Genomic DNA, 26214 nt, shown 5'->3' on the forward strand with positions numbered 1-26214 from the left:
TTTTCATGTGTGTGGTTGGGCAGTACACATGTAGCAGTTCTAAAAAGTAGTGTTGCATAACTATAAATACAGTGCTGGATACTCCAGGCTGCATTCCTGCTTCAGAGTGTTTTGAAGGCAAAGGTTAGAAATGTTGGAACAGGAATGTCTTGGCATCAGGCAGGATCACATTTACATCTGATCACGAGGAAATAACACTCATTTTATGTTCTGGGGCTAATTCAAGTGTTCCTATGTATTACTGTCCTGATGGGCACTTTCCTTATGTTAAATTTTAGTGGAACAGATAGTTTTGGAGGGCTCTATGCTTTTTGTTGGGCCCCTTTGAATGGCAACACTTTTGAGTTTCTACTTTTCTGACATGATAAAGATACACCATTTACACGTAGTGCTGGAGCTTCCTCAGTGGTCCTGGGCTGGATCAGCTTGAGTCCTTCCATGCCAGTCATGCTGGTGGAGGCATTGAACTGTCTTCCTGGCCTGTCTGGGCACATGTACTGTTGGAGATGCTTGCTGAGTCTGTATTGGGTGGCCTGAGCTTGCATGGAACACTGAGCAGCTCTTGCTGATTCTCATGAGGGGTGTGGAATGTGGATGGCTTTTACCATAGTTTGAGAGCAGAAATGTTTCAGATTTTGTGGGGAAAATAATCTGCGCCTGGGTAGAATGATGTAACAATTTTATGGTGCATGCTTGTGATTTTTATTGAGTATGGTAGGATTTTCCCTAAACTTTGCAGGTCTTGAAATGAAGTAATGATATGAATTTCAGTCTGGGGTTTTTTTAGATGTTCAAACTAAAGCTCAAACTAGATGGGTAAAACAGCAAGGGAATAGAGGTGTGACTCCAAGTGCTCTGTAGCATTCAAAAACCAGAAGGAAAAGGAGCACCTAACTTTACCCAAGAAAGAAATATCACTCTTCAGTAATAGCCTGGCTTTGAGGGGGCTTGATTCATGGCCTGTGAAACTTCAGAGGGGACAGTACATTCATTGTGCATCCATGTCAAAAGTGCAGAAGGAGCTAGATGGATAGAAAACATAGATCTGCGCAGTGGACAGAGGAGGAATCACAGAATGTCTCAAGTTGGAAGGGACCCATAAGGATCATGGAGTCCAACTCCCTGATCCACAAAGGACTTACCTAACGCTAAACTGTATGACTATGAGCATTGTCCAGATGCTCCTTGAACTCCGAAAGCTTTGGTTCTATGACCACATCCCTGGGAAGCCTGTTCCAGTTAGCAGCCACCCTTTCAGTGAAGAACCTTTTCCTAACATCCAATCTGAACTTAGAATCACAGAACAGCTTGGGTTGGAAGGGACCTTTTAAAGCTCATCCAGTCCAAACCCCCTGCGATAAGCAAGGACATCTTCAACCAAATCGGGTTGCCTGACCTTGAATGTTTCCAGGGACGGGGCATCCACCACCTCTCTGAGCAACCTGTGCTAGTGTTTTACCACCCTCATAGTGAAGAATTTCTTCCTTATATATGGTCTGAATCTCCCCTCTTTTAGTTTAAAACCATTATTCCTTGTCCTATCACAAGAGGCCTTATTAAAAAGTCCCCATCTTTCTTTATAAGCCCTCCTTGAGTACTTCCCTTGATGCAGCTTCATTTCACTTATGTGTCCTATTCCTGGTCACCTGAAGAAGCAACTGCTTATGATTATGACATGGCTGCAAACCACCATGTGAAAAATGTGCCCTCCATTGCATGCGACAGGTTTGAACCTTAATTCCAGAAGGTGAATGTCCATGAGACTGTTTGAAAGTGGTACTTAGGGCACTTTATAATCCTGAAACAAAAGGAATAAATGAAGCAGTTTGACCTTGCTGTAGCGGTCAAACCGACTTCTAATACATGGGAGAGAGTCTTCTGCTTTCCTGCAAGGAAGCAAAAACCTTTTGAGTGGGCCTAAAAGTCTGTCCTGCAATATCTGACAGTTGAAATGCTGCTGAGGCTACAAATCTGGCTTCTGTTTTTACCCGTGAGGAGCTTGCTTTGTGTATGAAGCTGTGTGTTTGGATGAATCACACCCACCACTCTTTGTTTCTCAGCCTGTGAGGAAGCTGTTCTCACCGCTTTTGGCAAGAAACACTTGTGTTGTGTAGATCACTGGGTTAACCTGCAGCATCAGTTCTATTTAAATCCTATCCTTCTTGGCTCTTGCATGCACATATGATTGCATATTCTTAGAATCATAGAATCATGGAATGGTTCAGGTTGGAAATGACCTTAAGATCATCCAGTTCCAGCCCCCTGCCATAGGCAGGGGTGCCTCACACTAAACCATGCCACCCAAGGCTCTGTCCACCCTGGCCTTGAACACCACCAGGGATGGAGCATTCACAACCTCCCTGGGCAACCCATTTCAGTGCCTCACCACCCTTACAGTAAAGAACTTCTTCCTCATATTTTTAAATGCTTTTTAAATCTTGCTGTAATTAGCAGTGGAGCAACCTCATGCAAGCAGCAGCTTACTTTTAGGAATGAAGTGGAAAGTTACATCCTGCTTTCTTTGAACTGCAGACTCTGTTAAGGCGAGTATATGAGCGTGTGGATCACAAGCTGCAGTTTACACAGCTTGAGGATTTGTTGGGAGAAGTTGGATTTAACAACATGGCCCAGCTAGATCTATGCACACATGGAAAACTTCACAAGAAACCTTCAGCTAGGTATTTGCTCTCATGGGCTGTCAGGCTTAGGGTAGGATGTAGCGATACAAATTGCCAAACAAATAATGGACTTTATTTTATCATAGTTTTGTTTCTAAAAAGAAATAGACCTGAATTTTGTGTTGACATAGTATTAATGTCTCCTGGCAGATGGGAGTGTGCTGCTGTCACCATGATGGACAGGGAGGTTCCCTGCCACCTTCATTGCTTGCTTTCTAAAGCAAAGACTGAGCTTTCATCAGTGGTTTCTCTAAACTTAGTGAAGAAGCTTTTGCTGTGGTTGCCATTGGAATCGGTTTTGATGGATTTTCAGCTTAGATCTAAGGCAGGAGTTCTTCCCTGTGAGGGTGCTGAGGTGCTGGCACAGGGTGCCCAGAGAAGTGGTAAATGCCCCATCCCTGTCAGTGTTCAAGGCCAGATTGGACAGAGCCTTGGGTGACACGACAGTGGAAGGTGTCCCTGCCCATGGCAGGGGTTGGAACTGGGTGATATTAAGGTCCTTTCCAACCCAAACCATTCTATGATTCTGAGTCTATGATTCTATGGTTTTGTTCGCTGAAGATCGCTAGTGTATTGTCGTCTTCTTAAAACAGACACAACTAAAAGCAAGTAGAGGGATAAATTTGCTTTCCTGTAAGGCAGAATTGCTCCTTTCATTTAGACTTCATCATGTCCTGCATTGCATGAAAAGAAAAGGTAAGTTGAACTAAATTAACTGTCCCTAAGTTTAGGGGTGAAGTAGCTCTTTATTGGTGTGCATATGCCAAGGGCAAACTTCTTTAAAGCTAAGATACCTTTTCTCTTTTTTTCATTACTACTAGCTTCAGAAAGAGCACTGAGAAGAGATTACAGTAGTGATGAGATTTCCCTGTACCTGAAAATGAAACGGCAGCAGATGCAGGAGGAACGTAGTTCCTTGGCTTTGCTATGCAGCAGTTACAACGTTTAAAAGTCTTGTAAGGGTAATATTGTTTTCAAATGGGAATGCTACTACGTACTGGAAAACTAGCAGGGCATCTGTTACACTGTCTTTTCAGTGTTTCCAGTGGTCTCAAACTGATCCAAGGGCTTGATTCCAAGCTGTTAAGTAGTGTCAGTCATGTCTCCCCTTTGGATTGGCCACAGATGAGAATGTTCAGGGTCTGAAAGGACTTTGTGTGATAGTGGGTGCAGTTCAGTTTTGTGGGTGTGTTGGTAATGTTACATCAGTATAAATGTTGTATATACAGGCATCCCTCTGTACTGGCAGGTTCATGGAGCAGAGGACTTGGCTCATAGCAGCATGGAGGAGGTGCAAGAAGTAATTGGGTAGCCTAAAAATACCTTATATTTTAATACACTCTTATGAACATAAACAAGCCTATGGAGTTCTAGTATCAAACAAATAACGTGCTGGTACTAGAACTGTTTCCTTTTGCTTCCTCAACTGAGGAGAAGAAAGAGAAAATAAAATAAATTCTTATTGTCCATAAGCTAGAAGGGACATTTGCATGAAATGGCACAGTTTCAAAGTACAGGGCAAGCGATGCTTGGTAACTTCTGAAAGAGGAACAGCTTATCACCCACTTCACTTGTGATAGCCCTACCAAGGCCCTGTCCGACTCTTCAGAGCTTGGTTCTGAGTTGTTACGTTAGGGTCTTATTAAGTAAGGCTTTTTAGAAAGAAGGCATGGTGCGTATTGAAACCATTTGCCACATTTTTAGGCAAAAGAAAGGAGCGAGTTCTTTCAGGAAAAATCTATTTGTAATTTCTCACTTGTGGCTAACAGCGAGGAATTTGAGAGTTACTCTGAAAATCACTGAATGCATAATGTCTGGTCTGCCTCTTCTGTGAAGTTTTAGTGTAGTGTCTATAGAGAGTTACTGTCATGGAATGATCTTGCTTTCCCTAGGAAAAAAAAAAGATGTTCTGCTCAAGTTTATGGTTTACAGGAGAAAGGGTAAGGAGAGTGGAAAATGGGAAACACTGGTTATCCCTAGCTGTGAGTCACGGAAGTGCCCATCAGCCTTTATGCATCTCCTCAAATGAAGATGAAAAGGATGATTCCTCTTCTAATCGACTGCCTTTGTCATTTAGGCTATTGCACAGTGCTTGACTGCCTTATTCTCCCCTTAAGGTGTAGTAACAATGCATATCATTGCAGAATGAGGCTGCCCATTCATTAAGCACACAGTGAATATTATGGTGTGCCTCACCGATTGCTGTGCTGCTTCTGACTTGTCTCCCGGTGTAGTTTAAGGCACTGCTTTTTGCGGATGAATATGTTACCTAAAGTGGGGCTAGTATTCTCCTGCCTATCTTCCCATGTGATGCAGTAGCAGTGACTAGCAGTTCCTCCTTAGGGAAACGCAGGCTGCTATGGGATATAGTACTTAAAAGTCTGCATGACACAGATCAACCCTACCTCAGTCATGTATTTTCTCCTGATGAAGCCTCGAGAATGACAGTTGCTCTGGACTTCCTGTGTAATCAGTGAGAAGAAACGGGCATTTCCACAGCATGATTCAGGATTCCTCTGCTGGTGATTCATTCTCTTTTTCTCTACTGCATGTTTTGAAAAGGAAGTTGCATCTTGCTGGTCTGCAAGTCCCAGATAGATGCCTGAAAGCATCAGGAAGAGGGTCAAGCCATCAGCAGCAGCCTGTGAGCAGACAGGCTTATGACTGGGGTTTCTAACTGCTTTTCAAATGGCTGAGAGTTCGATAGCAGTGGAAATCTTGGCTACAGCAGCAGTGCCAGTCTTCAGCTAAATTTCCTGACCTATGGTTGTCGCACTGCAGGCTGGAGCAAACTTTTCCCCTTCTCTTATGGCAGAGACAAACCATGAAAACTAGTTCTAAACATCCCCTTTTTGAGGGAGCTGAGTAACTTTGATCTTTCTTTGCCTTGCTGGCAGGTTATAAAGCAATTTAAAGGAGCTGCAATTGGATGTCAGTACAGTCTGAAGTCTCTGAATGCGTTTAAAAGAAGCATTTGTATGGAGGCCCTTATGCAGCTGAAAATCTCAAGAATTTGGCCGAAATGTCAGCGTCGGAAGATGGCAGATTCCTGTGCAGTGAGATGTTTGCTGGGTCACTGCTTTATCTTTGGCAGCTGCTTTTCCACTTGATATCTTCAGCTGTTTTTGAGGCTTTTACAAAGAATAATTATTCATTTCATGAAATGGATCTACTTCACCCACCCAACAGGGCACCGATTCACGTATTTCGCTGGCAACATCCCGTTGTTATCAGAGCTGTGTTCGCTTCTGCAGGGTTGCATTCACTGAGATGGTGGAACTTCCTGGGCCATGGTTTTGTTCCATGATTTACTGATGCCTGGGGTGACTGTTTTCAACTGTTCCTGTGGAAACACTAGGCTCACCAAGCTCTTCGGGAGGTGAAAACAACCTGAGTTTTCCTGTTTTCTGCTGGCAGTGAGCTAATATAGTTGCTTCAACTATCTTTCCACAAGAATATGAGGCTTTCTACTGACAGCCTATAGATAGGTGAGAACTTTATTGTGTCCCGTTTCAAGCAGTGTTTTCTTATTACCACGTCAGATTGCTGTAGAAGGCAGTAGTGAATGGAGTGGATTTTAGCTTTCTACAAGGTAAAATTCCACAAAATAAAGCTTTCTCAGGCATTAATTACATGAGGTCGTGATACAACCTAAAGGTTTTTCACTGGTAGGGAGTTTTTTAAAGTGCTCCATGTGTTCATGAAGGAGGTTTCACTGCAGGCTACTGGAGTTCAGATTAAGCACACATTCTGAGAGTTTGAACATGTTCATTTGCTCTCTGCATGAGGTAACACCTGAATACACTCGCATGCTACTCTGCACCCACGGGCCAATCATGTTGGGATGTGCTTCTGGGTGCTTACATATGCAGACCGGTTGTTCACTGGGAGATGTGTTCCACTCTGTTCAACTTCCGCATCAGTGCGCAGTGGCACATGTAACCAGAAAAGGCTGATGGATTTATGACATTCCAGAGTTTACAGAAGGAGAATGTTGAGAATACATAGAGAAAAATGAGGAAGGGCTTATGGGGTGCACGCAGTATGTTTTGTTACTCCAAGTGACATAATGGAGACCATGGGACAGTCAAGACTCTTCGTGTTTGTTCTGTGTCCAAAGAATAGTTCAGAGTTACGCCTGTACTTAACCCAGTTTTAAAGAGTTATCTATTTCTTTTCAGTGTTGCAGAGTATGAGCTAGAGTATGCATATGTTCTAATTAACTCACCACATTTTTTGAGCATGATCTTCTAACCTGCTTGGCCATTAACCTGGCTAGCTACCAGGAGAACTTTCAAACTGTTGACTCATATTGCTTCCATATGTAACTTAAACCACCTTTTCCCACACTGGAGACAGCTCGAAGGTTAGCTGCGTTTTCTTTTCAAGGCAGGGAACAGCATATTTTGAACTGAGTCAACACACACAAGTAAAGGAAGTAAATCTAAGCTGTTATTAACTCTTGGGGGTCTAATCTCATGTTTTCTGTAATCTTTCTTGGGTCCAAGTCAGGAAAGACCAACAAGGATATTTGTGCTTCTCTTCCCCATGAGGTTCAGTACCCTTCAGCATACATAACCATGGCTTATTTTTTTTCCATTTCTGCATCTTTGTGAGGATGGATCTTCACAGCTGCCATTACTTTTATGCCATCCAGTGATCTAGGGGCATTCATTGCTCTCTGAGCATGAGACCTGATGTGAAGGGGATGTGACTAATTGTGGGAAAAGACATGTAGGCTGCAAGCCATGTCATGTTATACATATATATAGGTGAAGCCTATATGTGGTTGGAGCTCCTGTTCATAGGTGGAGCCCATGTTTTGTCATTCACCAAAGGAGGGGTGATGGCTAGTAGAACCACTCCACAGAGGGACTCAGAGTGGTGCTCTGTAGTGTTGTCCCTCTGATCTTGCTGTCGAGACAGATGATGCTTTGCATTTAAAAGCCCTGGCAACTCAAGAGTCCTGCACCAGAGCTATGTGTGTGCCCAAGGTGAGGAGAAAAAGCCCTGGGAGCCTGCGTGCGAATGGGGGAGCCCATGTTAGCAGGAAGGTGATGGTGAAGGCAGGAGTTGTGTGAGACTTTGCTGGCATTTTTTTCTCACAGACTGCACAAAAAAGCCGAAGGAAGTTTTAGCAAGAGGGATTTTTCTCATAGGCTTTGATACCCGTTTGACCCGTGGACTCTACTGATGAAGAGGCAATCTGGGTTGAGTTCCAGCGTTACCACCATTAAGGGAAGTTATATCCTTCCTCGGGGCCCTCTTTTCTGACTGCAGTTTGTGGGTTTTTAATCTCTTCTGGCAGTGGGATGGCAGATGAGAACACTCATTGTCCTTTATGGCATTTAAGACCTATGTATGAAAAGCAGTATGTGGCATTGCTGCAGTTCACCTGCCTGGCTCAGTCCTACCTTATTGTTTTAATGCTCAAAAAAGAAAGCAAAGCTCATAAGAAAGAATAGTCTCCTGTATTGTAGCCTTTGGCTCTCTGGAGCCAAATGCAAGAGTTTTGCTCACTTCAGGGCACACGAGCCCGTAGTTGAGCCTGTATTTAAGCTTAACTGTGCAAGCAGTCTGAAGGCAATAGGATTGCCATGTTGAACAATAACACTTTTAGCATGTGCTTAAAACCCAAACCAGATGGACACATGGCTTTTTTTCAAGGATGCACGGCTAACAAACTCTCCATTCCCAAATGTTTTATTCTAGTGTTTCTGTGCAGCATTGTGCTTGCAGTGAATGTTGCTTTTCAGCTGAAAACACTAAAATACAGATTATTCTTCTCCATATGATACGATTTTGATTGGTTTGCTTTACTTTTGCAATCCCACTCCAGCCTTTCATAAAGATGAATGCTCTGGTGGTGTCCCCAGGGCCTGGCTTTGCCGGACTCCAGCTTGCAGAGACCAAACATGGCCTTTGAGACAAAGGGCTTGGAAGACAAGAGAATATCGCTTCCCCCATGTATTTTTTCACTCCAAAAGGCATGTTGAAGTTCTGTACTGTATAATTCTTCGGGTATTTGGATTAACTCTGATAAAATTATAGGTGGTTGTAAGGGAGTTTATTGTGCTTATAAATTGTAGTGGGGCTCCCTGTAATTTGTTATAATTAATTCAAGAGTTCAAGGGCAGAAAATGGGGATCAGGTTGTGGCATGCCTTCCTTTCTTGCTAAAGCATGCCATTACTGGCCTTTTGATTTCAGGTTTAACTTTGTGTTTGTGGGTTTATTTGAACTTGGAGGATCCAGAAAGTATAACAGACTTAACAAAAAGTGCAAGCACAGAGGACGGACCTGCTGTGGTTGGGGGGGTTCCTTTTTAAACATCGAGACATTGGTGGCTATTGTAAAGCTGCATCTGCCGGCGAAGGCTCTCACGGGAGGAGCAGCGCGTGGTTTCGAAGGCTTATGTCATGTCTGTGGGCTGCAGCAAGGCCTGGGTGCGTGTCCGTGCTTGTGGCCCATCAGGAATGGCAGGAGCACAAAAACACTCTCGGAGCACTTCTTTACAATCCAGGCTCTGGCTGTCACTCCCAAGGAGAGTGCCCTGTGAGGCTGTTGTCGAAGGGTTTCACTAGCCATCTAGTTCACGCTGGACACCAAAGAGGCACAACACTTGATAGCAGGCTATGCTGCAAGCAGCTGTTTATATAGGAGAGGCTGTAAAGTGTGTGTTACCTTCCTAAACAATCCCATGTCAGATTGCAAAGCATATATGTTGGTGGAAATCTGAAATTATAATGGACTGCCTTTCAGGGAATGCATGTGAACAGCCAACCTTGTAGGAGTAAACTGATGAAACAGAGGTGGTAAAGAGCAGCTAAGCAGTGCAAAATTCTCATCAGACTGGTTTTAGGTGCACAAAGGTTCTCCTGTTTTCTAGTATCCTTAGCCAGGGGTTGCCTTCGTAGCTGGACCTTAACCTTTGGAAGACATTGGCCTTTGGCAGGAACTTCACTGGTCAGATGTGGTTTCATTGTGTGCCTCGTTACAGCTCAGAGAGGAAGGCACCATCAGTGCTGTGTATGATTTATCCTTATGCTCGCTAATTGTGTATCAAAATAAATGGAAAGTGACTATGAAGCAAGCCTGTTTAGACAATCCTCTTTGCTTCCCTTCAGCTATAAACTGTTGCTTTTAAAGAGATCAAGTGATGTGGATGTAGGTGATATGAAGTGTATTTTGATCTGTCCTGCGTGTGGAAATGATGCTAACCCAGCATTGTTCTGTCTCATTAGGAAGGGGAAAAGGGATGACACATCTTTCCATGTATTCCATTTATTTTATTTTTAGTTTCGGGTATGTTTTCCATCCAGCAGCCAAAGGACACCAGGCTGTAGGCAGTTGGGTTCTGCTTTTGAACAACCTCACTTCTCAGTTACCTGAAGCTAACCTTGACCTACCTTATAAGGTTGTTATGATCAAGGAGTTCCTACCCTAGAAACTGCTATCACTGTGTTTTTACTATTGGCATTGACAGTTTGAGCCTCTGAAGGAATTTCCTCCTGCATGCGTGACAAAGGCTCTTTCATCTCCTTCCCTTTTTTTCCTGGCAAGTCTGCTGATCCTTCTGAAGGTCTGTAAAAGGGTGTGGTAGACTCGTTCTCAATAATACCCTTCCAAAAATATTACCCTATAGTAGTGAAAGCCCAGCCGTTGCTTTTTATGTTCTACCACAAATCCCAGATAAATGGCTGTTGTCTAGTACTGAGAAACATCAGGCTTCTGCTGGGAGAAAGGGTAATGAAATTCCAGAGGAGTAAGCTGGAGATGTTCTCTTTATCAACGCCATCTGCATCTTTTACAATGGCAGAGACAGGGCTTTAGCGCTGCGTTACTGACGGTGACATCACCAATGCATATGCTCTTCTTTTAAAGTGCCTTTAGATTAAGATGTGCTGATTGAATCCTTGCATCTAAAATGTGTTTCAGCATGCTCAAGCCCAGAAATCATAACACCGTTTTTGCCAATACACTGGATGTTGTATCTGAAAAGACCAGTCTTGTCTGCCTGCCTGCCTTTCTTGCCATATAAAATCCAGTCTAAGGTTGCAGTTGGTTTTATTGCAGTATATTGAATGATCCACATGAAATAAGCCCCATTGAGTAAGTAGAACTTTGGATTGGGACATGGGAACAAAACCTAGATCTCCCAACCCTGCCTTAGTTTCCTGCTTGTCTTTGCACAAGTAACTTCACCAGCCATTTACGCGGATACTTGACTTATAAAATGAAGCTAATGATCATTAATAGTATTTAAGGTACCGTTTTCTCAGAAAAGCAACCAGAATTAAATATTATGATTATCTCAAATACGTAATAAATAACCTTTTGGCCATTATCCATTAGTTGCTTTGCCATTGAATAGCTGAGCCATTGGCTCATCTAACTTTAAAGGCTGAGAAAAAATGAAAACCCCTGTGTTTACAAATGGGTTTCTCTTTAAAAGGTAGCATATCAGTATCTGTAGATTCCTGTTGCTAAATAGTATCAAAGTCAAAATCATGGCAGGTTTTAAGGTGTGAGATGAACAATGGACACATCAATATCAAAGCTAATGCTTAAAGTAATTTTCCTAAGTGATAAACGGCCTCTGTTCTGGAGAAACTGCTTCCCCTGTGGGTAGACCATTGCAGGAGTGCACATTGCAGCATCTCTGCTCAGCAGTATGTTATCATACTAAGATAAACCCAAGTGAGCTGTTGGACTGTTGCTGTGATTTAGTGAGATTTTGATTGCGTTCCTAATTTTAGAAGATCATGTTGTAGTCTAATGGCAGTGTGTTTTTAAAGTTGGAAAAGAGCTGAAAGTCTGGAGCTAAACCACTTGTGGGCCAATCTGCTTCTCCTTTGAGCCTTAAAAACCCGTAAATCAGTTCTCTTTTCCGCCAGAGAAGAAGTTAAACTACATAGCTATGCAGTTATCCAATAGATAGGCTTGATGCCAAAAGGGTGCCTAATGAGTTGTAAAAAAGTTAGTCATGCCAGTAATTGCATCATTAGGCATGATTTTAAAAGAGTTGTACCTCTTGGGTAACTCATACGTGTTTTGTAGTGCTTTGTTTCTTTTCACATATACTCAAGGTAAAGATTTGTTGGTATTGAAACTGGAATGTAATTGTTCAAACTGGCTTGAAGTTGCCAGAAAAACTGATTGATTTAAGAGAGAAGTTTCAGTGTTTCCTGCTGCACGAGAGATAATGAGACTGTTCCAAACCCTTCCTGTCCCTGATGTACAGAGAGGGAAAGTAAAACCAAGGGAAAATAATGCAGACCGATCACAGTACAGCAGTCAAACAGTATTGATCCTTACTGACTGATCCTGTCACCTTTTTGTATATAGATCTATGTATGTGTATGAAATACCATAGAGTGGTTTGTGTTGAAGGGACCTTAAAGCTCATCCAGTTCCAACGCCCTGCCACGGGCAGGGACACCTTCCACTGGAGCAGATTGCTCCAAGCCCCGTCCAACCTGGCCTTGAACACTGCCAGGGATGGGGCAGCCACAGCTTCTCTGGGCACCCTGTGCCAGCACCTCAGCATCCTCACAGGGAAGAGCTTTGCTTAAGAGCTTATCGCAGTTGGATGCTGCTTGGTTACTAATGCTGGTGGGCCTGATAATATGGAGTAATTATTAATGAAGTATTTGCCTTGTTAGCTCTCCGTGGAAGTCACCAGTAGGAACAATGTGAAGATGCAGGGCACTAGTTCAGTTACTCTGCACGACTAACTCATAGTTTCCTTTTGTAAATCTCATAGCAGCCTTCCAGTATCTGAAGGGGGCCTATAGGGATGCTGAAGAGGGACTCTTCGTTAGGGACTGTAGTGATAGGACAAGGGGTAACGGGTTAAAACTTCAACAGGGGAAGTTTAGATTGGATATAAGGAGGAAATTCTTTCCTGTTAGGGTGGTGAGGCACTGGAATGGGTTGCCCAGGGAGGTTGTGAATGCTCCATCCCTGGCAGTGTTCAAGACCAGGTTGGACGAGGCTTTGGGTGATATGGTTTAGTGCGAGGTGTCCCTGCCCATGGCAGGGGGTTGGAACTAGATGACCTTAAGGTCCTTTCCAACCTTAACTATTCTATGATTCTATGATCCTTTAATTTCTCTGCAAAGATCTTGCTTCTAATATTGATCAGGCCAGGTTCTACGTGGCTTGTGGTACCTGAAACAGTGGTCATTGAAAAGAACAGAAATCAGTAAAATTGAGTTATTTTCTGTATATCTAGAACAGCAGCAGAGGTTATACATCAGACAAGGTACAGGGCAGGGTACAATGAATTCAGTGCCGCAATACGAACACCCATGTTCTTCAATTTGAGGTGACAGGAGAACAAATAGGAATCCTGATCCTGGGAGGTCTGTGTGCAATTATATGGGCAAATGGGAGTTTCTCTACATTTACACAGCTGTGGCTGAGTCTGAATCTGGGTGTTGGAATTAAATGTTAAACCAGTACCTTTATCTCCTGCTTGCTAGCAGTATGCTAGAGGGAAAAGAACCCAAATAGCATGGATTGCTAAAATTCAGGTGTTTATTCTGAATTTCAGATGTTGTCTCCAGGTTGTCCATTTGAAGCTTATTTAGTTTACAAAAAGTACACTTTTTTATGCAATAGAAGCAAATATAGAATCATAGAATAGTTAGGGTTGGAAAGGACCTTAAGATCATCCAGTTCCAGCCCCCCTGCCATGGGCAGGGACGCCTCACACTAAACCATCTCACCCAAGGCTTTGTCCAACCTGGCCTTGAACACTGCCAGGGGTGGAGCAAATATACTTTTAGTGTTTTCTATATTGGCTAAAAAGAGTTTTGGGAAATGATATAATTATGGCTTTGTTCAGACTTGTCCACTCCCATTCCCCTTGGAATTGGCTACAGGCTGGCAAAGTATAGTAGCCTTTATTGTATTGAGTATGCAACCGTTCTGCAAAAGATGTTTAAGCCAAAACGGGCAATGAAGGTGAGAGATTTCAGCTCTCAGACCACTTGGTTATGGCGGTATCTCTTCTGCCCCTAGTATGCCACAGTGGCTCTGTGATTAAAGCTTTATAAGTCTTAATTTTGAATTTCTTGTCTTTTCTTATTTGGGGGTGCAGATTGCAAACTTCTGTTCAGTTTCCATATGCTTCCCCAACTAAACCACCTAATAGGAGGCTTATGAAACATGCTTTTATCTGCTGTTCTGGAACTGCTTTCCTTAGTGAATCTATAGCTGAAGCATTTGTAGAATGTTTGATTTCCCTCAAATTATAGATCTACTTTTGCAACCCAAGCGAACAAAGAGCAGTCTCAGCTCACATAGTGACACCTGGGCTGGGGCAACCCCAGGCACAGCTACAGGTTGGGCAAAGAAGTGATTCAGAGCAGCCCTCTGGAGAAGGACTTGGGGGTGTTGGTCGATGAGAAAATGAACATGATCCGACTTCAGTGAGCGCTTGCAGCCCAGAAAGCCAACTGTATCCTGGGCCGCATCAAAAGGAGCGTGACCAGCAGGTCGGAGGAGGTGATCCTGCCCTTCTGCTCTGCTCTTGTGAGACCTCACCTGGAGTATTGTGTGCAGTTCTGGTGTCCTCAACATAAAAAGGACATGGAACTGTTGGAACAAGTCCAGAGGAGGCCACGAGGACGATCAGGGGACTGGAGCACCTCTCGTATGAAGACAGGCTGAGGAAGTTGGGGCTGTTCAGTCTGGAGAATAGAAGGCTGTGTGGAGACCTCAGAGCAGCTTCCAGTGTCTGAAGTGGGCAACAAGGATGCTGGAGAGGGACTCTTCATCAGGGGCTGTAGTGATAGGACAAGGGGTAATGGGTTAAACAGGGGAAGTTTAGATTGGATATAAGGAAGAAATTCTTTATTGTAAGGATGGTGAGGCACTGGAATGGGTTGCCCAGGGAAGCTGTGAATGCTCCATCCCTGGTGGTGTTCAAGGCCAGGTTGGACAGAGCCTTGGGTGATATGATTTAGTGTGAGGTGTCCCTGCACATGGCAGGGGGGTTGGAACTGGATGATCTTGAGGTCCTTTCCAACCCTAACGATTCTCTGATTCTGTGACCCTTGTCACTGTCATTCCAGGGGAAGGATGAGGCTGGTACACACCATAGGTTTCTACCATGTTCTCCTTCACTTTACCTTGGCACTTCCATTAACAAAGGTGTCAGAGCCATAGCAGGTGATTGCTTTTCAGTACATTTGCCTGTTAAAGGTGTAAACGTCCTCCAGGAGGTTTTTCCTGATGGATATATTAGTTAATGTCAGATCACGAATTATATACGTATTTTAAACTCTTACTGCATGTCAATTTGCATATACAATATAGAATGAATCCTAAACTTTTATTCTGCCCCAGTGTTAGTAAATGCAATGTTGTACTATAATGATGTAGAATATTCCTGTAAAGACTTTTAAATGTGACCTGTTTCTGACGGTCAGGGTGAAACACCAGTCAGTGGGCATCTTCCCTGTAAAGTGGGTGCTGTTGGTCTTTCCAGCCTAGTTGATTCTATGGTTCTATGTCTGCTGTCTGAAAACAGTTTCTCTAAAGCACTGGCAGCTCAAAGTGCAACTGAAGCCCACATCAATGTTTCTTTTGAAAGTCTTGGTTGTGGTATTTTATGCTGTAGTAACTCACGGACATACTTTTGCTGATGCTGCCTTTTTATGGCTTATCTATACCTTTATGGCAATTTGGTTGAAATCATGGCTCCACTGAAGCTGGTGACAGACTTGACTAGGATGTCATTGTAAGATTTTACCTAGTTGTGGTTTTCATGTAGCCTCTTAACTTTGTGGGGTTTTAACAATAGCTCTAACTTTATGGCAGATGCAGATTTTACTTTAGTTCTGCTGGACTAGGATATGTAACTCGTGCATGTGTATGTAGCATTAAGATAAATAACCTGCTTTTGGCATTACAAGTGTTGAAGACCGGATTCAGCAAACACTTGTTCACCTGCAACGTGACAAAGCAGCTTATGTCAAGTTTGTATGAACTGGGATTTAGGCGTTGCGAGGAAGTGGAAACAACCTGATTTGTCTCTTGGACAGAGCAAGTGTGAAACTTGGGGCTGAAGCATAGGGCCCAGGCTGAGAAGGCATGCGCTGGCTGCACTGCCTTCATCAGAGTTTAAAATCCCCTGAAGTTTTAATCTTTGTTAGGCCATGCGAAAGCCAAATTGAAGCCTTTTAAATGACATTATCTTTTTCTAACAGCTCCACGCAGAATTAAAGAGTAACATTTGTGGGCATAGTTAAGGCAGCATGGTCCCTGTAACGTGGGTGATGCTGCATAGAATCATAGAACAGTTAGGGTTGGAAAGGACCCTAAGATCATCTAGTTCTTTCCTATTGGGAAGGTGATTTTCACTCAAAGATCAGACCGGAATAGTTTCTTTGCTATTCCCAAAGGTTCAAACTATAGCCAGCTGGTTCAGCTATTGGTTGGGTGCGTGGGGCTGTGTGCATGCATGAAGTGTGGCTGCACTGGTACAATACTTCTACCTTTGGGCTCAGACCAGATGAGGATGCATGTTGGCTGCCACGGAACTGTGTTTCATCTGTGTTGGGGCAGGTTGCATACATCTGCACCAAAAGTTTAAGGTGATGGATGCGAGAGCATTACATCACTGTTACTCAACTATATAACAAAGCTGTCTCCACTAGACCTGATATGCCAGAGGGGCTGGTACCTATCCCTGGTGCTTTAGCCAGCTCTGCTGTGGGTCTGGTCCAGTTCAGTGAGTGGGAGGGATGCATGGATGGGGACAGTAACTTGTTAAGCCTTTTTGTGGAAAGCTTATTGTTTGCCTTAATCCACTCTATTGCAAATGTAAGGTGAAACGTGCAAGTCCTGTTGCTGTGGTTAAAATTGACATAGTTTTCTTGTGACTGGTTATTGCAGATATTAGAAGCTGGTTTTGCTTGATTTGTGTGTCTGAATTGTCCTCACAGATGCAAAGGGCCAACTAAAAAAAGCTTTTATATGGGCCATAGTTCGAGTGGTGTCAGTAGGCTAAAGTATATTGCTAAAATTGTGTTTCTTCTATCAAGTGGTGACACTGGAGCAAAACCAATTAAAAGAAATATGGAACAGCTGCTTTTTGTATTGGTGATTGCATGGTTCTTGGTAACCTCTACAAGACTGATGGAGGAGGTAGTCCCAGCAAAATGTCTCCTATGTGGACTAGGGAACGCAAATCAGAACTTCTTCCTTTCCTTTTCAACCACCTGGAAGCATTGCACCCATTGTAGGGATCATATTGATTTGTTCTGGTAATGTGGAACATCCAAAGCCAGGAGCAAACTGCTGTTTTAACAGCCTGACCTGTCTGTGGGGGTGCTTTTCTTACTTTCAGCTGTCTCTGTGCTTAGAAAATGTACAAAGATGTAGATGTTCTCATTTGTGCTGTTTGTGTTTGTTTGTAGATACCAGTATTACCTACAAGTGAAAAAGGATGTTCTTGATGGCCGGTTGCTTTCTTCATTGGAGCAGGGAATTCGACTAGCTGGTTTGGCAGTGCAAGGTAAGATGGCATGACCTGATAGCCCCTTTTCCAACACTGGCATTTTTGGTTTGTTGTGTATGTTTTATATGTTGAGTGGGCACTAGCTAAGGCCTCGTATTACTCCTACTCACAACAGCTGGGTTTTCTATCGATTTAAGAGTGCATAGGTGGACTGCTGTCGACGAAACACACCCTCAGGGAGGGAATGCTGGACCACATCACAGTGTGCAGCTTTCCTATGTCTAAAAATCCATGTAAGTGAATCTGAACAAAGCTCCAGTTCTTCGAACCCCAACCACGGAACACTTTGCAGTAATGAATTTGCTTTATGTTCTCTGGTTTGAAATGTAATTACATCAAAGAGCAGAGCAGCAGCTTTAATTTTGCCTTTAATTAAAAACTTGTTTTGCTGTATAGTGCTATCTGAAATACGAAAGAACACATGACCATAATGGTTCTGTGAGTTATAAAATAGTAATAAACTACTTCTTACAATGTGATTTTTATTCTGAGCATCCTAAGGACATCAATAAAAGTGGGATCGTAGAATGTGTATGGGCAGAGGAAGAAGCCCTGTATTTGGAGAATACCTTAGTCAGTCAGTCATAGACTGAAAAGTAGAGTTTCAGTGATCATGCTCTGGGCGTATCCTCTAATGGGGGGGAAGGGGGAAGTAAATAGCAAACATGAAGATCAGATTCTTAAAAATTAAAGGCTCAATGGAGAGTAATGCTGATATGATCTTAGAGTAGTAGAAATTCCATTTTTGTACCTTAGTTAAAAATTGAAGAAAAAATGTTTCTTGTCACATCCTGAAATGTTCTTTTAATAAAGGGAGATCTACGTATTAGATTCAATACCAAACCTTGCAGTTTAAGTAAATGATGTTTTCCAGTGTGTAAGTTTGGGATGAGTATGTTTCACTGGCCCTGTGGGTTTTTTGGAGCTTTTTGCTGACTTTGAGAGTGAGTCAGTCTTTGTGGTCAGTTTGAAGTAATCACTGTGATTCTGAAACTTCTACATAATCTCTTATATTTCAGAGCCCGTTGCATCAGAACGCTGCAACTAATCTTGTTTGCTTTATTCCTGACCTTGTATTACTCCCTTTGTCCTTTGCATGTGATGCAACTGAAGATAGGTGAAATACTTCTTTCTTTTAAACTTACAGGCTCTGTTTCATGTCCATTTGGAGCTCTTTCTGTTTATGTTAAAACATAACTCTGAGGTGAAAACAAAATGAAACTGCATTTTTGGCATCCTGCAATACGTGAAATTGTCTCGAAGCTTTGAAAGAATGTTTAGATAATGTGATTTATGGTGGGGGTTTCCAACTTCTATTATATGAGAATCTCGTAGATGGTGTTTGATCCAGTTCAACTAACATAAAATAAGAACCTCCTGGCAAGGTATTCTTTTGATACAAGCTGTTGTGTATTTAACAGATAGATACATGCAGGTTTTGGTTTGTAATTTTTAATGCAGTTTAGCCTTTAGGAAGCGTTTTCAAAACTCCACAGTTTCAAGGATATTTAGACAAGAATCCTCAGCCCAACATAGGAGTGTGAGCATGGAGACAAGTACCTCTTCAAGAGATTTAGAAGTAGAAAAGCAAGTAGAAAGATTAGACTGGCACTGTTCCTGTACTGTTACATTGATTGCAGAAGGGTAAGACCTTCCTTCCTCTGCCCCCCCAAACTATGTTGGTTGTTGGCCATTTTTAATACAGTTGTCAAGAGGACTTTAGCCCCTATGCTGTAAAACTAAGCAGCTTTTGTACAGGTATGTAGAATTGTACCAGAGGCAGGTTAGTTTTTGCCTGGTCAGGACTGGAAAAGCTGGGGAAGCAGAAGTGTGCACCGTTTTTCAAGAGGCTGAGCAATCCCAGCCTTGTTAGATAGTGGTATTAGTGCACAAAGGCTACAGAAAATCCTGCCCTGCTGATGGTTAAGCATTGCAAATGGTCATAATATTACGGATCAAAAGGGAGAAATTACTTGTTGGCTGTTATTTGATCTCTGGTAATAACACTATTATTTTCAGACCACCATGTTAAAAGCTGAAATGCAAGCAGAAATCTTTGTTCTAGGTTGTGGCTTCAGAGAGAACTCGCCCACTTGAAATGAAGCATCTGTGCAAAGGTTGAGTGCGGTCTTAACATGTGTTAAGTAAAAGTACTAAAATGAGTAATTGTGTTATTTTGTTTTTCCAGCGGATTTTGGAGACTATGATCAGTTTGAATCTCACGACTTCCTGCGGGAATACGTCTTGTTTCCTATGGTGAGTTCCTTATCCCCGTCTTTTGGGGTCTTTGACAAAAGATTTCTCCATGCCTCGCAGAGGGGTTTGTTGATAACAGAGTAAAAGCACCAGCTCTGAACCATTAATAGTGGAAAAAATCTTTGCTGCCCCAAACCTGCAATATACTTGATTGTATCTGAATGAATATGTGCTATGGAAACTCAGCCCCTTTTTAGTCCCTTTCCAGTTACGCCTCTACTAGCCATAGGTGTCAACAAGCAGACTTCTTGAATCAAAAAAGAATGTGTAGCTGTTAAAAAAGGTCTATATTAACAGTACTACAATACGAGTAACATGGTGTAATGAAAGGGATATGAGGGCTGCTGGTGTAGTAAATGTGTCACAGGACAAATCATACAGCCCTCCCTCGAGAGAATGTGGATTTACATCACCTGACTATTAGACTGAAGTGAAGCATGAATTAGGTCTTCTCAAAATGCTCTCTAAGGACTGTACTGTATATTTGTTTTAAACTTCCATTGGAAACTAGCAAATAACTTGAATCCTGAGGGAGGTGGTTTAGGTCACTAATGATGTTAGTTTGTACTGACAAATGCCAAGCACTTGCAAACCATAACATCGAACTTCTCTGTTATAATGGGTTAGAGGAGAATTTAGGGAAAAATAAAAGCCTGCTGAGGTTAAGGCTGACTTTATCCTAGAGGAACAAATCCATCAGCACGACTCCTGAGTGTAAGTTTCATAAAATGGAAAAGATCATGGAATTCTTTGTAACTGGAAGAAAAGTCTGGAGGTGGGGTGGAGTTCCCATGCCCCGAGTGTAGCTGCCTACAAGTGAAGGCATCTGGTTTCCCTCCGCAATTAGTGGAGCGGTAAAGGGAGAATGATTCATCTCGTTGTAATTTGCAGGCTTGAGAAAGGCACTTCCCGAAGCATTTCTTCCCATTTACCAGCACTGTTTGTACAAGAGCTGCAGCAGATAGTCCATTCTTGAGTCTAAAAAGGTGACAGCAACAGTATCATGAGGAGAAAGTGCAATTTTGAGCTGATAGAATTCAGTGCCACCTGGAAAACAGTCAGCAGGAAGAAGGGAAATTAAGGAATGTATAGAGCGTGGATTATGCCTTGTCTAGCTAGAATGTGGCTTCAGTATTGACCTTTCACAAGAAATGTGTTAGCCTGACTGGTGGAGCAGGATTCCTTTGGTAGGCATCCTTTATCTATTGATAAGCAATTGATGAACTCGTGTGTAGTTGATGACTTAGGAAGTTGTGTTCGATAGCCTAAGTGGGAAGGACGGCTGGGAATGCAGACGGAGAAATGTGTTGTTAAGCTGTCACTTTGTAAATTACTGAACTTCTGCAAAGCTTTTTCAATACATTGATACTATTTTCTATTCAGCTGCTGCTGAATTCAACGAGATCAGCAAAGATCTACAGTCTTCAGAAGCCTGCTCTTAAGCCAACTCTTTCTCTAGACGTTCTCTAACTGCCTTGTCTTTGCTCTTCCTGGGAGGAGTGGGTAACGTAATAGTAAATATTTCACTGCAAGTTCAGTGACTGTTGCTAAGTGCTGCAGATATAAACTAGTCCTGAAGCAAGTGGGAGGATTTGGGTGAATCTCGGGCGCAGAAAGAGCCTCCAACGAGAGCGCTGCTATAAATTCATTAGTGAAGCGAGCTGGTAGGTGAGGGGAGGGGCAGCTACATTTGTACTGTTTGATCTTGCGAGGCTCCAATGTGTGTCAAATGGCATTTCTTGAGCAGGGAAAAGAGCAAAGTTATGTACACAGTACACCCCACAGGTGTGTAGCTGTGCAGAGGCATGTACCATTGCCATTTTTCATTAGCATGCTACCCCTTTCACATTTTTGTGTGGCAGAAGCAAATAGGAGAGAGGAGGGCCCCAATGGGCAAGAGGCAGGCAGTGGATTTCAGTACCGTATGTGCAGCCTTAAGGCTTTTAAATGCAAAAAGAAGAACTTTGAGGTTTTGCAAGAAAGCTTCTCGGCTTCCTTTGGGTTTTTTCTTGGCCTTGAATTTATGAGCACGTTTCCTTTCTTAACCTGCTCCCAGTTATGTCTGAATTGTTGCTACTACATAGAATTAAATTCGCAGGAGAGAAAAAAGTCTGCTCAGAAGCGCGTTGCAAACGTAAAGTAGATTTTGTTACAGATTGAAGAGGTAGCAAAACTCAGTGGGGATTTCATGGAGATTAAGGGGTACCTGCAGGACTACAATACCCATGACTCCATTTTCCATGGTCTGTGCGTTAATTTTGGCCTGGCTTAAAAGGTAGATACTAATTTGTAGACTTCCAAGTGGTTTTAAAGACTTGTTTGGTCCTTATCCAGGGAAAAATTCCTTGTCTGTGCTCTCTATTTTGGAATAATAAATATCTTAACCTTATTTTCAACAGTATCTTTTTATCCTCCCCCTAAAAGACATAAAAGAAATCAGACTCTTGTGTTCTCCTTGCATGGTTTCAGCATCCCTGCTCTGAATTTTCAGTACAGCTGGCGATAGGGTCTCTGTCTCTGAAAGACCTGGAAGAGCACGAACAGGAAACGATCCTGAAACATCTGTCATAGTTCCTGATTCGCATTTTGTCGTCCTTCTCTTTGGATGACTTTTTGATGCTGCTTCATATCCTTACAGGATTGGACCCAGGATGAAGCTGTCTTGGAGGAGTTGACTCAAAAGGTTGCTCAGGAGCACCGAACTCACAGGTAAGTTTGACGTGTTAAGGTTTGGATTATTCGTTGTCATCATTCTCCTGGTACTTCCCTTCTTCCCTGTGTTTTTCTGGCAGGAGCAAACTAGCCTGTCTTCGTGTTACTATTATGCTGTGTCTCATTGAGGTTTCTAATTAGTCTATTGCAAAAGATTATCAGCCTCTTGTGAACACAACATGGCTAAGGAACTTAATCCCAAATAAACAAGCACCTGCACCATAAGGTTTAATAAGCCTGTGTAACACTACTTGCACTAGGGAGTAGACTCCTTTCTCTTCTTGGTTTTGTGTAAATCCTCCTAGTGAAAGACACTGTGACTTAAATCAGGGGGAAACTGAAGGTCTGGCAGGGTTTTCTCTCATTCCAGAGAGAGGGGGGAAACATGCTCTCAGTGGAATGGAAAAGAAAATAACAGCAGTTGGGTTTTAAGTCTCATTGTGGAAAAGATACAATATGGTGTTAATAATTAGTTGAGAATTAGGCTAGGAGGGGATGGATGTATTAGTGCTGCAGCACAAACACCTTTGTAAGCAGGCTTCTTTTGTGTCATCTAAGTGTTTTGGTGGTGGAAGGATTTGAGCCTCTAGAATGCTGTTCTTAATCAAATGCAGTGCCTGTACTTCACTGGAAATAGGCTCTTGTGTTAGCTTATGCATTTACATGTCAAGCTTTATTACATGAAACGCAACGGGAGTATTATGTGGAGGGTGCAGCACTCCCTATTGTATGACAAAAAGGTTGTAATGAGGAAAATAGGAGTCTCTGAGTATGAGTTCTCAGTCTTAGTTTCAATGCAAGCTTGGACCTTTGATGAAACCAAGGAGTTAGCTTCCAAGCTGGCCAGGAGCAAGCCTGGTTCTGTTCTGCTCTTTCTGCCATGGGCTGTGTGTGTGATCTTGGGTAACTCCCAGACTTGAAAGGAAAGATTTCTCTCCCCTGCTGTGCTCTTTAGTGCTATTTCCCTAACACAAAGGACACATACTTATCCTCACTTCAGCAGGTAGATCACATTCCACCTCCTTTCTGTCCCCTCTTTCTCCCAAGTATTTCTCTGGTTCCTATATTTCTGTTCCTAAGCTATGGTGAGGAGCAACGAGGAGGTACGCTAATAGTGGCTTTCTTTTGGAGCAACTTGCAGTCTATTCTGACCTGCTTTTGAGAACTGAAATCTGTCTGAATTCCTGAGCTGTGACAAGAGCGTGTGTAGACACGTGTGTAGAAGCTTTCGCCCACTTTGTTCTCCTATTGCGAAAGAGATTCTGCTCAATATTTGGATTTAGTGCCTGTGTTTTGGACTTGAAAATGTAGGTCTTCCCTTTTAAGTCATTTTAAGAAACTTCAATGGGTATATGTACTATGTATGCAAATTAGGACCCATATGGCTCAAACTGGCTGTCCAAAACTAGACATAACCTGATGCAATGGCCCAGTGTTTTAATAAAGCATGGAAAATATTTGATGTGTGCTGAAGAAACTGAGTAACATGATCAGTTCAGTTTGTTTCTCCTGTAATTTGAACTGTGCTTTGTACCTTACCTGAGCAACATCGAGTACAAGTCCTCTTCTTTCTGATCCGAATGTGAAAAGCCGGTTTTGTGTGGTGCTTTTCTAGGCACCATCTCCAAAGTGGGTTTGTGAACCTCCCATTCTTTCTCTAGTGTTTTTTGTGTGCATGTAACATTGAACCGTTTGTTGCCTTTTGTTACTCTAATTGCAGTGGCATTACAGCAGCAGAGGCTGAGCTTATGTACATCAGTGAAGTGGAACGCCTTGATGGGTTTGGACAGGAAATTTTCCCTGTGAAGGTATGTTAGTGGATATTATAAAGGAACCTCTGAATCAAACGATGCAGAAGTCCGCAGCTTCCTTTGGAATACATGCAAGTTGTGTTTATCCAAAAGAGCCAGGACTTGCTTGACTGTTCTGGAAGGTGAAATGACTGCTGGTGGTTTGAATGGACATTGCAGCATGAGGGTACCTTAGGCCTGTAGTGTTACTTCTCTTCACCAAGATCCTTTTCACAGAAGAGGTTGCTGTGTGCTGGGGCTGCTCACTTGGGAAGCAGAGATGCTCCTTGTTTCTCTGAGTGCTGTCTGAGGAGGTGAATCTCAGCTCTGGTTGTCTTTAACAGGCTGGGAAGATGAGAACATCTCTTGTCTTTCTAAGTTGCTGTTTACCAAGTATTAACTTCCCCTTTTCCTAGTTTCTTACATGTGCACACAAGTCCTCCACACATTTAAAAGTGGGGAGGGGGGGGATTGTTTTGTGTTTGCCACTTTTGCTTCCCTGGAAGCGCCTGTCTGCCATGGATGGGCTGCCTGGCCTCATGGAGCACGTGCCACCAAGTTGTGCTGAGAAACTGAAAGCTGTTGGTACAAACATGACCCATGTCTCTTTGCACACCAACCCAGCCAGCAGAAGTGGTGGGCTGCAGGCAGTTCTCCTGCCAGTTAAAGATGACTTGGAATTTAAAAGCAAACCAAAATGCCACACCAAACAACAACCCTGTTCTGCTGAAGTCAGAATTGATCCTTTCTCCATCTCAGAGTTGGCCTGAAGGGGAGGAGCTCAATGGCAAAAAAGCCTTTTTACCCAACAATGAAAATTATGGAATGTTTATTGCCAATGAATGAAATCCATGTTTTCCTCAAATTAATTCAGATTAATGCTATATGATGCCAAAGTTTCTGTGTGGAATTGTCATCAGATATTATTGCATGTCAGTAAGATGAGCAAGAGAGAGTTTCTCTTACCTCTCTTATTCTAGAGTTTCTTCAGAGAGTTTCTGTGTTAGAATTGTCATTAGATATTACTGCATGTCAGTAATGTAGTAAGAGACTGGGTACTCTGATAGAAGGGTAACACCTTCCTGCAGTTTTGCAAAGAGCAGCATGCTGGCCTTGTAGGCAGCTAGAACAGTGTATAAAGGGGAAAATGAATGATTCCTCTTTTGTTCCTGTGAGAAACTGCTGCTAGAAACATGTTTTTCTTTCTATATAAATATTTGTATACCCATAGAATCACAGAATCAACCAAGTTGGAAAAGACCTTTAAGGTCATCAAATCCAGCCATTCCCCAGCACTGCCAAGGCCACCACTAAACTGTGTAATATAAGGCCCTTGGCTACACGGTGAGTGAACACCTGCAGGGACAGTGACTCCAGCCCTGCCCTGGGCAGCCTGTTCCAATGCCTGAGCACCCTTTGGGAAGGAATTGTTCCTCAGTTCCATCTAAACCTGCCCTGGGGCAGCTTGAGGCCGTTTCCTCTTGTCCTATCATTTGTTAATCTGAGAGAAGAGACGTGCATGGGTGTGTATTTATACGTGTACAAATACATACATTTTCCCACTCTCTTTGCCTTCTTAAGCTGCCTCTGGAACAAGGTAGAGGAACATGCACTCCTTTAATCAGACTAAACTGAAGACTGTCAGCCATAGGACCTCTAGGACTTGTAGTGCATGTGTAAGAATGCTGGTGTGTGCAGCACTGGGAATCAGTGCATAGGCAAGGGCTAGAAAACTGGCATCCATCATTTGTTTGCAAAGGCCTAACACTTAGATACAGGTGCAGATACTCTGCTGTTGCCTTGTGGGGATCAAGTACAGCAAGGCCAGGAGAACAGATCTAATCTATCAGTTAAAATGCAGGAGCACCCAATGGTTTCTAGAATTTGCTCAAGTATAGTGCATTAACTTCTCTCATGACCTTTTTTCTACCCATTCTTTTTAACCACACCATGTTAGCATGATTTTTATGTCCCACTTTAACACGTGAACCAATTACCATATATGCAGCTGGGGGGGGCGGTGGCTGGTGGTGGTTCTGTTGATAAATGTAGAAAAATCTTTGTCAACAGCATTAAGCTTTTGGTGCTATAAAGAAATAGCATGGTTTTAAGGAAACAGCTGATTGCAAAATGGAACAGGAGAGCACTGATTTCAAACAGGCGCCCACAAGGAGACATGGGTGGTACAAAACCAACAGAACCTCTCAAAAACAATATAAGAGCAGTTGACCTTGTGGTACATACAG

The 26214-nt window shown here is 42.8% G+C and overlaps 1 protein-coding gene across 2 annotated transcripts in view; it reads left to right on the forward strand.

The window, feature by feature from the left end:
- Window positions 1-26214, forward strand: part of PTPN14 (protein tyrosine phosphatase non-receptor type 14) — a 121287-nt gene that overhangs the window by 65185 nt on the left and 29888 nt on the right. For both annotated transcript variants that reach the window (XM_061475421.1, XM_061475420.1), the window contains exons 4-7: window positions 17110-17207; window positions 19399-19466; window positions 22105-22175; window positions 23899-23986. In XM_061475421.1, coding sequence (XP_061331405.1) covers window positions 17110-17207; window positions 19399-19466; window positions 22105-22175; window positions 23899-23986 — 325 coding nt within the window. The remainder of the gene's footprint in view (window positions 1-17109; window positions 17208-19398; window positions 19467-22104; window positions 22176-23898; window positions 23987-26214) is intronic.

Source organism: Pezoporus flaviventris, unplaced genomic scaffold, assembly GCF_033815535.1.
Source record: "Pezoporus flaviventris isolate CSIRO_AGI_PZ_B2104156 unplaced genomic scaffold, CSIRO_AGI_Pfla_v1 ptg000083l, whole genome shotgun sequence".
Taxonomy (NCBI): domain Eukaryota; kingdom Metazoa; phylum Chordata; class Aves; order Psittaciformes; family Psittacidae; genus Pezoporus; species Pezoporus flaviventris.